The 12,345-nt window shown below is 39.3% G+C and overlaps 1 protein-coding gene across 1 annotated transcript; it reads right to left on the reverse strand.

Moving 5' to 3' along the window:
* Nucleotides 1-7,792: 7,792 nt before the first annotated feature.
* LOC309690948 (uncharacterized protein) lies at nucleotides 7,793-12,123 on the reverse strand. Its single transcript, XM_082508436.1, has 2 exons — nucleotides 12,070-12,123; nucleotides 7,793-11,662 (listed from the first exon to the last, which is right to left on the reverse strand). Exon 2 carries the CDS (start codon nucleotides 11,086-11,088, stop codon nucleotides 8,239-8,241), a length of 2,850 nt encoding a protein of 949 aa, XP_082364562.1. The 5' UTR covers nucleotides 11,089-11,662; nucleotides 12,070-12,123; the 3' UTR covers nucleotides 7,793-8,238.
* Nucleotides 12,124-12,345: the final 222 nt, after the last annotated feature.

The raw sequence follows: 12,345 nt of genomic DNA on the forward strand, positions 1-12,345 counted from the left end.
CATTAAAAGGTGTTCAAACAAGTACAAGATATTTACAATAAGCAGACCTCAGTGCAAGAAAGAGTCTTTCTAAAACTGCAGAAGCACAGAGGCCAACTTTGACATTAAAAGGTGTAAAATCAAGTACAAGATATTCACAATAAGCAGACCTCAGTGCAAGAAAGAGTCTTTCTAAAACTGCAGAAGCACAGAGGCCAACTTTGACATTAAAAGGTGTAAAATCAAGTACAAGATATTCACAATAAGCAGACCTCAGTGCAAGAAAGAGTCTTTCTAACACTGCAGAAGTGCAGAGGCCAACTTTGACATTAAAAGGTGTTCAAACATGTACAAGATATTTACAAAAAGCAGACCTCAGTGCAAGAAAGAGTCTTTCCAACACTGAAAAAGCACAGAGGCCAACTTTGACATGAAAAGGTGTAAAAATCAAGTACAAGATATTTACAATAAGCAGACCTCAGTGCAAGAAAGAGTCTTTCCAACACTGATAAGGTCAGAGGCCAACTTTGACATGAAAAGGTGTAAAATCAAGTACAAGATATTTACAATAAGCAGACCTCAGTGCAAGAAAGAGTCTTTCCAACACTGAAAAAGCAAAGAGGCCAACTTTGACATTAAAAGGTGTAAAAACAAGTACAAGATATTTACAATAAGCAGACCTCAGTGCAAGAAAGAGTCTTTCCAACACTGAAAAAGCACAGAGGCCAACTTTGACATGAAAAGTTGTAAAAACAAGTACAAGATATTTACAATAAGCAGACCTCAGTGCAAGAAAGAGTCTTTCCAACACTGATAAGCACAGATGCCAACTTTGACATTAAAAGGTGTAAAAACAAGTACAAGATATTTACAATAAGATGACCTCAGTGCAAGAAAGAGTCTTTCCAACACTGATAAGGTCAGAGGCCAACTTTGACATAAAAGGTGTAAAAACAAGTACAAGATATTTACAATAAGCAGCCCTCAGTGCAAGAAAGAGTCTTTCCAACACTGACAAGCACAGAGGCCAACTTTGACATGAAAAGTTGTAAAAACAAGTACAAGATATTTACAATAAGCAGACCTCAGTGCAAGAAAGAGTCTTTCCAACACTGATAAGCACAGAGGCCAACTTTGACATAAAAGGTGTAAAAACAAGTACAAGATATTTACAATAAGCAGACCTCAGTGCAAGAAAGAGTCTTTCCAACACTGACAAGCACAGAGGCCAACTTTGACATGAAAAGGTGTTCAAACAAGTACAAGATATTTACAATAAGCAGACCTCAGTGCAAGAAAGAGTCTTTCCAACACTGAAAAAGCACAGAGGCCAACTTTGACATTAAAAGGTGTAAAATCAAGTACAAGATATTTACAATAAGCAGACCTCAGTGCAAGAAAGAGTCTTTCCAACACTGATAAGCACAGAGGCCAACTTTGACATGAAAAGGTGTTCAAACAAGTACAAGATATTTACAATAAGCAGACCTCAGTGCAAGAAAGAGTCTTTCCAACACTGATAAGCACAGAGGCCAACTTTGACATTAAAAGGTGTTCAAACAAGTACAAGATATTTACAATAAGCAGACCTCAGTGCAAGAAAGAGTCTTTCCAACACTGATAAGCACAGAGGCCAACTTTGACATGAAAAGGTGTTCAAACAAGTACAAGATATTTACAAAAAGCAGACCTCAGTGCAAGAAAGAGTCTTTCTAACACTGAGGAAGCACAGAGGCCAACTTTGACATTAAAAGGTGTAAAAAAAAGTACAAGATATTTACAATAAGCAGACCTCAGTGCAAGAAAGAGTCTTTCTAACACTGAGGAAGCACAGAGGCCAACTTTGACATTAAAAGGTGTAAAAAAAAGTACAAGATATTCACAATAAGCAGACCTCAGTGCAAGAAAGAGTCTTTCTAAAACTGCAGAAGCACAGAGGCCAACTTTGACACTAAAAGTTGTAAAATCAAGTACAAGATATTCACAATAAGCAGACCTCAGTGCAAGAAAGAGTCTTTCTAACACTGCAGAAGTGCAGAGGCCAACTTTGACATTAAAAGGTGTTCAAACATGTACAAGATATTTACAATAAGCAGACCTCAGTGCAAGAAAGAGTCTTTCCAACACTGATAAGCACAGAGGCCAACTTTGACATGAAAAGGTGTAAAAACAAGTACAAGATATTTACAAAAAGCAGACCTCAGTGCAAGAAAGAGTCTTTCCAACACTGAAAAAGCACAGAGGCCAACTTTGACATTAAAAGGTGTTCAAACATGTACAAGATATTTACAATAAGCAGACCTCAGTGCAAGAAAGAGTCTTTCCAACACTGATAAGCACAGAGGCCAACTTTGACATGAAAAGGTGTAAAAACAAGTACAAGATATTTACAAAAAGCAGACCTCAGTGCAAGAAAGAGTCTTTCCAACACTGAAAAAGCACAGAGGCCAACTTTGACATTAAAAGGTGTTCAAACAAGTACAAGATATTTACAATAAGCAGACCTCAGTGCAAGAAAGAGTCTTTCTAACACTGAGGAAGCGCAGAGGCCAACTTTGACATTAAAAGGTGTAAAAAAAAGTACAAGATATTTACAATAAGCAGACCTCAGTGCAAGAAAGAGTCTTTCTAAAACTGCAGAAGCGCAGAGGCCAACTTTGACATAAAAGGTGTAAAAACAAGTACAAGATATTTACAATAAGCAGCCCTCAGTGCAAGAAAGAGTCTTTCCAACACGGAAAAAGCAAAGAGGCCAACTTTAACATTAAAAGGTCTTCAAACAAGTACAAGATATTTACAATAAGCAGCCCTCAGTGCAAGAAAGAGTCTTTCTAAAACTGCAGAAGCGCAGAGGCCAACTTTGACATAAAAGGTGTAAAAACAAGTACAAGATATTTACAATAAGCAGCCCTCAGTGCAAGAAAGAGTCTTTCCAACACGGAAAAAGCAAAGAGGCCAACTTTAACATTAAAAGGTCTTCAAACAAGTACAAGATATTTACAATAAGCAGCCCTCAGTGCAAGAAAGAGTCTTTCCAACACGGAAAAAGCAAAGAGGCCAACTTTAACATTAAAAGGTCTTCAAACAAGTACAAGATATTTACAATAAGCAGCCCTCAGTGCAAGAAAGAGTCTTTCCAACACTGAAAAGCACAGAGGCCAACTTTGACATTAAAAGGTGTTCAAACAAGTACAAGATATTTACAATAAGCAGACCTCAGTGCAAGAAAGAGTCTTTCCAACACTGAAAAGCACAGAGGCCAACTTTGACATGAAAAGGTGTAAAAACAAGTACAAGATATTTACAATAAGCAGCCCTCAGTGCAAGAAAGAGTCTTTCCAACACTGATAAGCACAGAGGCCAACTTTAACATTAAAAGGTCTTCAAACAAGTACAAGATATTTACAATAAGCAGCCCTCAGTGCAAGAAAGAGTCTTTCTAACACTGATAAGGTCAGAGGCCAACTTTGACATAAAAGGTGTAAAAACAAGTACAAGATATTTACAATAAGCAGCCCTCAGTGCAAGAAAGAGTCTTTCCAACACTGATAAGCACAGAGGCCAACTTTAACATTAAAAGGTCTTCAAACAAGTACAAGATATTTACAATAAGCAGCCCTCAGTGCAAGAAAGAGTCTTTCTAACACTGCAGAAGCACAGAGGCCAACTTTGACATGAAAAGGTGTAAAAATCAAGTACAAGATATTTACAATAAGCAGACCTCAGTGCAAGAAAGAGTCTTTCCAAAACTGATAAGCACAGAGGCCAACTTTGACATGAAAAGGTGTAAAACCAAGTACAAGATATTTACAATAAGCAGACCTCAGTGCAAGAAAGAGTCTTTCCAACACTGATAAGCACAGAGGCCAACTTTGACATGAAAAGGTGTAAAAACAAGTACAAGATATTTACAATAAGCAGACCTCAGTGCAAGAAAGAGTCTTTCCAACACTGAAAAGCACAGAGGCCAACTTTGACATTAAAAGGTGTAAAAATCAAGTACAAGATATTTACAATAAGCAGACCTCAGTGCAAGAAAGAGTCTTTCCAACACGGAAAAAGCACAGAGGCCAACTTTGACATTAAAAGGTCTTCAAACAAGTACAAGATATTTACAATAAGCAGCCCTCAGTGCAAGAAAGAGTCTTTCCAACACGGAAAAAGCAAAGAGGCCAACTTTAACATTAAAAGGTCTTCAAACAAGTACAAGATATTTACAATAAGCAGCCCTCAGTGCAAGAAAGAGTCTTTCTAACACTGCAGAAGCACAGAGGCCAACTTTGACATGAAAAGGTGTTCAAACAAGTACAAGATATTTACAATAAGCAGACCTCAGTGCAAGAAAGAGTCTTTCCAACACTGATAAGCACAGAGGCCAACTTTGACATTAAAAGGTGTAAAAATCAAGTACAAGATATTTACAATAAGCAGACCTCAGTGCAAGAAAGAGTCTTTCCAACACTGATAAGCACAGAGGCCAACTTTGACATTAAAAGGTGTTCAAACAAGTACAAGATATTTACAATAAGCAGACCTCAGTGCAAGAAAGAGTCTTTCCAACACTGAAAAAGCACAGAGGCCAACTTTGACATGAAAAGGTGTTCAAACAAGTACAAGATATTTACAATAAGCAGACCTCAGTGCAAGAAAGAGTCTTTCCAACACTGATAAGCACAGAGGCCAACTTTGACATGAAAAGGTGTAAAAACAAGTACAAGATATTTACAATAAGCAGACCTCAGTGCAAGAAAGAGTCTTTCCAACACTGATAAGCACAGAGGCCAACTTTGACATTAAAAGGTGTTCAAACAAATACAAGATATTTACAATAAGCAGACCTCAGTGCAAGAAAGAGTCTTTCCAACACTGATAAGCACAGAGGCCAACTTTGACATGAAAAGGTGTAAAAACAAGTACAAGATATTTACAATAAGCAGACCTCAGTGCAAGAAAGAGTCTTTCCAACACTGATAAGCTCAGAGGCCAACTTTGACATGAAAAGGTGTAAAAACAAGTACAAGGTATTTACAATAAGCAGACCTCAGTGCAAGAAAGAGTCTTTCCAACACGGAAAAAGCACAGAGGCCAACTTTGACATGAAAAGGTGTTCAAACAAGTACAAGATATTTACAATAAGCAGACCTCAGTGCAAGAAAGAGTCTTTCCAACACTGATAAGCTCAGAGGCCAACTTTGACATGAAAAGGTGTTCAAACAAGTACAAGATATTTACAATAAGCAGCCCTCAGTGCAAGAAAGAGTCTTTCCAACACTGAAAAAGCACAGAGGCCAACTTTGACATTAAAAGGTGTTCAAACAAGTACAAGATATTTACAATAAGCAGACCTCAGTGCAAAAACGTGTCTTTCCAACACTGACAAGCACAGAGGCCAACTTTGACATGAAAAGGTGTAAAAACAAGTACAAGATATTTACAATAAGCAGACCTCAGTGCAAAAACGTGTCTTTCCAACACTGACAAGCACAGAGGCCAACTTTGACATTAAAAGGTGTAAAAACAAGTACAAGATATTTACAATAAGCAGCCCTCAGTGCAAGAAAGAGTCTTTCCAACACTGATAAGCACAGAGGCCAACTTTGACATTAAAAGGTGTAAAATCAAGTACAAGATATTAACAATAAGCAGACCTCAGTGCAAGAAAGAATCTTTCCAACACTGATAAGCACAGAGGCCAACTTTGACATTAAAAGGTGTAAAATCAAGTACAAGATATTAACAATAAGCAGACCTCAGTGCAAGAAAGAGTCTTTCTAACACTGCAGAAGCACAGAGGCCAACTTTGACATTAAAAGGTGTTCAAACAAGTACAAGATATTTACAATAAGCAGACCTCAGTGCAAGAAAGAGTCTTTCCAACACGGAAAAAGCAAAGAGGCCAACTTTAACATTAAAAGGTGTTCAAACAAGTACAAGATATTTACAATAAGCAGCCCTGAGTGCAAGAAAGAGTCTTTCCAACACTGATAAGCACAGAGGCCAACTTTGACATGAAAAGGTGTTCAAACAAGTACAAGATATTTACAATAAGCAGACCTCAGTGCAAGAAAGAGTCTTTCCAACACTGACAAGCACAGAGGCCAACTTTGACATTAAAAGGTGTTCAAACAAGTACAAGATATTTACAATAAGCAGCCCTGAGTGCAAGAAAGAGTCTTTCTAACACTGCAGAAGCACAGAGGCCAACTTTGACATGAAAAGGTGTTCAAACAAGTACAAGATATTTACAATAAGCAGACCTCAGTGCAAGAAAGAGTCTTTCCAACACTGATAAGCACAGAGGCCAACTTTGACATTAAAAGGTGTTCAAACAAGTACAAGATATTTACAATAAGCAGACCTCAGTGCAAGAAAGAGTCTTTCCAACACTGATAAGCACAGAGGCCAACTTTGACATTAAAAGGTGTTCAAACAAGTACAAGATATTTACAATAAGCAGACCTCAGTGCAAGAAAGAGTCTTTCCAACACTGATAAGCACAGAGGCCAACTTTGACATTAAAAGGTGTTCAAACAAGTACAAGATATTTACAATAAGCAGACCTCAGTGCAAGAAAGAGTCTTTCCAACACTGATAAGCACAGAGGCCAACTTTGACATTAAAAGGTGTTCAAACAAGTACAAGATATTTACAATAAGCAGACCTCAGTGCAAGAAAGAGTCTTTCCAACACTGATAAGCACAGAGGCCAACTTTGACATTAAAAGGTGTTCAAACAAGTACAAGATATTTACAATAAGCAGACCTCAGTGCAAGAAAGAGTCTTTCCAACACTGATAAGCACAGAGGCCAACTTTGACATTAAAAGGTGTTCAAACAAGTACAAGATATTTACAATAAGCAGACCTCAGTGCAAGAAAGAGTCTTTCCAACACTGATAAGCACAGAGGCCAACTTTGACATTAAAAGGTGTTCAAACAAGTACAAGATATTTACAATAAGCAGACCTCAGTGCAAGAAAGAGTCTTTCCAACACTGATAAGCACAGAGGCCAACTTTGACATTAAAAGGTGTTCAAACAAGTACAAGATATTTACAATAAGCAGACCTCAGTGCAAGAAAGAGTCTTTCCAACACTGATAAGCACAGAGGCCAACTTTGACATTAAAAGGTGTTCAAACAAGTACAAGATATTTACAATAAGCAGACCTCAGTGCAAGAAAGAGTCTTTCCAACACTGATAAGCACAGAGGCCAACTTTGACATTAAAAGGTGTTCAAACAAGTACAAGATATTTACAATAAGCAGACCTCAGTGCAAGAAAGAGTCTTTCCAACACTGATAAGCACAGAGGCCAACTTTGACATGAAAAGGTGTTTAAACAAGTACAAGATATTTACAATAAGCAGACCTCAGTGCAAGAAAGAGTCTTTCCAACACTGAAAAATCACAGAGACCAACTTTGACATTAAAAGGTGTAAAAACAAGTACAAGTGTTAACTCAAAATACACGACGTCGTACTCTCAGTCACAGCGCTTTATTTGTTCCGCCATTTTTCATACGGACAACAACAACAACCCTTCGCGGGCTACAGTACTCTCGCGATAAAATAGAAAATAACAAGTTAACAATCTCCCTCTTTCTTAAAATAAAATAAAATAAAAGTATAAACACACCCCTGTAAACATTTGTATACATATATGTATATATTTATATAAACAAAAAAAAAATTTTCAAAAGTGCTTTGCTTTACTTAAAGCATACTATCATTGCACACAATAAACAATGGTACATTTGAATGCAAAGACAACTTTGTAAACAAAGGATTACAGTATCCAGAGTCCTTCATCTAGCGCCTTTAGAAGGGCTAAAGGTGAAACTCCCTTTTTTGTCAGACAATCAGCAAGTTGAGATTTTGAATCTGACCAACAAACCTGTCTGATTTTCTTGCCTTGTATGAGCTCTTTAATGCTGCTCATTTCTAGCCCCAGTCTCTTCTCTGTAACCTGCTTAGTAGACTTGAGTGCATCAAACAAGGAATGATTATCAGTCACACAGATCAAAGGAAGAGCGTTTAGACCAGTGTTACCAGTTGTAAGCTCAGAAAAAAGTGTTGCCAGGAAGACTGCACTGTCTATTCCATCTGACATGGCAAGAGTTTCTCCTGCCAGTGTACTTCTGACCACGCGCCTGATTTTTTTAGACTGCCAGAAGAGAGGACAAAACTTTCCTCCTTTACCCATAAGGACGATTAATGCCCCTCCTTGAGTACCGCCATCAGGAAGGTTGCCAAATGAAGCATCACTGATATGCCAGATCCTCACTGTTACCCAAGTGCTGAAACTTAAGAGTCACTTTCTCTGCCTTAAGTTTACGGATTACTTTGTTCACTTCATGAATAGACTGTACAGTTGCATCTTTGATATTAGATCCAAGGCTACATGTGTCAAACATAACATCAGGCCTTGTTTGTTTGGCAACCCACAAAATCTGTCCTATTTTTGACCTGAGTTGCTCACGTTCTGTTTCACTTAAGGAAGCCTCCCTCTGTACAGCCCGTGCTGCTTGTAACTGAACCGGTTGTAGGTTGTCAATGTAAAGTTGTTGATGCACCTCTATTACATCATTAACTGTACAAATGTCCATACCAACATAAGAAAAGCTGTCATGTTCTTCACGGCCCACAAGGAAGGTAGATTTCAGTACAGGAATGATATGAGTTGCAAAGTGACTTGAACCAGCCCAAAGGAAATCATCAACGTGACATGCAAGCACTCCTGTAACCTCAGATTGTTCATTCTGCCAATAGAACACTGCAGGATCAACCTGTGATATTTTACCACCAGTTTTGAGCATAATGTCTTTGACCTTATTGTACCAATAAAGTGAACCATCTGCAAGTCCATAAACACACTTTTTCAGTTTCCATAGAACATTGTCCTTGCCAGCTTCAGGTGGGGGACGAAGATAGATGCCTCTTGACAGTTCCATTCCCTGCAAGAAGGCAGATTTAATGTCCATTGAATTTACTCTCCACTTGTTTTGACATATCACAGCTAGCACCAGTCTGAGGGACTCAGACGCACATGTTGGAGAGTCTTTCTGTAGTTCTTTAGTATTTACCTCTTCAAACCCCCGTGCCACAAGTCGAGCCTTTGGGACAACACCATTAGTAGTTTCTTTGAGTGTACAGACCCATCTAGTAGACAGACATTTTTGACCCAGGTCTTTCACTTCATCAAACACACCATTACTTTGCCAGCTCTCAATCTCCTGCTGCTTATCAGAATCAAAGGAAATATCTTTTGTTATGAGTACATCTGCATCTCTGTTTTCACCTTCACTACCATCATGCTCAAGATATTGCACATTGTACCAGTTTTTGTATTGCCCTTTTGCTTTTCCCGCTCTGCCTAGCACTCTGGCTGTGTGTTGAACACCGTTGTCTCTGTTGGTAAAAGCAATCAGCTGTCCTGATCTTAATTTTACATTTGCAGAGACGTGATCAGTGGGTGTAGAGGGCTCATTTGCAGTTTGTGTGACAGACATGTTTTCTGTAGTGTTGGTTTCTCTGTCAATAGTGATGTCTTCTTCCTCACTAATACTCTGTTCACCATCGGGTGTGTCAGTGTCATCATTTTCAACTGCGTCTTTGTTGTCATCATCAGTAGTACTGTGTGGTATTTGTTTATCTCCAGTCTGTGAATCCACTTTAGTCAATCTTGACTGGTGTACTCTTACAAGAGTCCCCCCATGTCTTACAAATACAACAGTTCCATCCTGCCCAATAACTACACCTGGACCCTTCCACTCTGTACAGTCGACTCGTTTGTAGTATACTTTATCTCCTGCCTCATATTTGTCATCTGTAGGCCTAAGTTGTTTGCGTAGTGCTCTCCTGATCCTTTCTGAACACTCTGCCTCAGTAAATGCTTTCCTGGAAGCTACTCTTGCACTTACAGTTGTGCCCTCTAAGGCAGGTGGCTTATCCATCAACACAGAAGGAAGGTTGGGGTTTTGGCCAAACACAAGTTGATGTGGACTATAACCATGTACATTAAGCATACTGTTTTTGGCCATAAGGGCCCAGTCTAGCGCAGTGTGCCAGTCACATCCATGTTCCTTTTTTACCTTCAGGAGGATTTCTGTAAGTGTCATGTTATGTCTCTCCAGTAGTCCGTTGCTCCAGGGACTATACCCCGCCGTTGTTTTTACCTCAATGTTGAAGTTTTCAGCCATGTCCCGAATGTCTGTGTTGTTGAACTCTCCGCCGTTGTCTGTGTAGAGCCGTCTGGGGGCACCGTGAATGCTTATCCAGGTGTGAATGAAGGAGTTGATGATCTCTGCAGCTTTCTTTGTCTTTACGATGCTGCCGGCACTGAAGCATGTGAAGTGGTCGATGATGTGAAGGTACCACACATTGGGCTCCAGCTCATGTAGATCCATCGCTACTGTCTCATTATACTCAGAAGCCAGGGGTAGACCAACAGCAGGTCTCGGCTTGGTTTTGCAATATTTCTGACAAATGTCACAGTCATGAACTATCTCTTGTAGAATAACTGCACATTGTTTATCTGTATTGCCAGAGCTTTGGATGAGCCTCAATAACCTCTCTGCAGATGCATGACCAAACTGCTTATGAAGTTTCACAAGGACTTTCTGTTTCTCTTTTGTAGACATTTCAGCAGTTACCATGAGAACTTCATTTTCATTGCAACTTTCTGTAGTATTTTCATCTCTAATGTCCACGCAATAGTGTCCCGAACTAGTGAGCTCTAGAGGAACAGGCTGCTTGAACATGACAACACTGTCATTCTCCATGTCTAGAACAGTCCCTGCTTTCTTGAGAGACGTTTTGCTCAGTAGTAGTGGAATGTCAACAGGAACTACTTCACTTTCAATGTCACATTTTGTTTGTCCAATTTTGGCTGGAAGTTTCACTTTTCTGCTGGAATACACTACAATACCATCCCCAAAGCGAAATGGTCTGGAGCTGGGGGTTTCTGATTGCAACAGCTTGTTTACTTGGCCTTGGCTGAGGTCACGCATGTAACTATCTAGCCACTTCTGACCACAAACTGTACGTGTACATGCAGTATCAATAATGGTTGACCCCAGTGCCTCAGTCAGGAAAATTTCAGCGTCTGTCATTGAGGCTTTAGTGTACAAAGTAATGTTACACTCCTCCACTTTTTCATCCGGTTATAACGCTGTTCAAAGTCTATAATGTAGTCTGCCATGGACACGCTGTGGTTCTTTGCAATGGAGTCAAAACACGAGTAGGCTTCATAAGCGCGGTCTTTCTCTTCTCTCTGAAACACCGCGTCAAGTTTTGCAAGCAGTATTTCCATACCGTAATCTTTGTCCAAATCTTCTGCGGGTATCTCCATGGCCGTTTCTCTGGCTCTTCCCTCAAGGCCCAGCACCACCGCGAGTGCCTGTTTCTTTTTATCCAGCTCCGTAACTCGTCTCCAGATGTTGACTTCATTCTTCCAGCATTCGTATGGCCTGGCTTCATCAAGCTTTGGTGGTACTTTGTAATTGGAAACCATCCTCTGCTACCAATGTTAACTCAAAAGACACGACGTCGTACTCTCATTCACAGCGCTTTATTCATTCCGCCATTTTTCATACGGACAACAACAACAACCCTTCGCGGGCAACAGTACTCTCGCGATAAAACAGAAAATAACAAGTTAACACAATATATTTACAATAAGCAGACCTCAGTGCAAGAAAGAGTCTTTCCACCAATGAAAAAGCACAAAGGCCAACTTTGAAATTCAAAGGTGTAAAAACAAGTACAAGATATTTGCAATAAGCAGACCTCGGTTCAAGAAAGAGTCTTTCTAACACTGATAAGCACAGAGGCCAACTTTGACATGAAAAGGTGTAAAAACAAGTACAAGATATTTACAATAAGCAGACCTCAGTGCAAGAAAGAGTCTTTCCAACACTGAAAAAGCACAGAGGCCAACTTTGACATTAAAAGGTGTAAAAACAAGTACAAGATATTTACAATAAGCAGACCTCAGTGCAAGAAAGAGTCTTTCCAACACTGAAAAAGCACAGAGGCCAACTTTGACATTAAAAGGTCTTCAAACAAGTACAATATATTTACAATAAGCAGACCTCAGTGCAAGAAAGAGTCTTTCCAACACTGAAAAAGCACAAAGGCCAACTTTGACATGAAAAGGTGTTCAAACAAGTACAAGATATTTACAATAAGCAGACCTCAGTGCAAGAAAGAGTCTTTCCAACACTGAAAAAGCACAAAGGCCAACTTTGACATGAAAAGGTGTTCAAACAAGTACAAGATATTTACAATAAGCAGACCTCAGTGCAAGAAAGTGTCTTTCCAACACTGAAAAAGCACAAAGGCCAACTTTGACATGAAAAGGTGTTCAA

Source organism: Aulonocara stuartgranti (assembly GCF_965226115.1).
Source record: "Aulonocara stuartgranti genome assembly, chromosome: 16".
Lineage (NCBI taxonomy): Eukaryota > Metazoa > Chordata > Actinopteri > Cichliformes > Cichlidae > Aulonocara > Aulonocara stuartgranti.

Coding starts and splice junctions, on each gene's coding strand:
- LOC309690948 (XM_082508436.1), bottom strand. CDS start 11,088: ATGACAGACGCTGAAATTTTCCTGACTGAGGCACTGGGGTCAACCATT.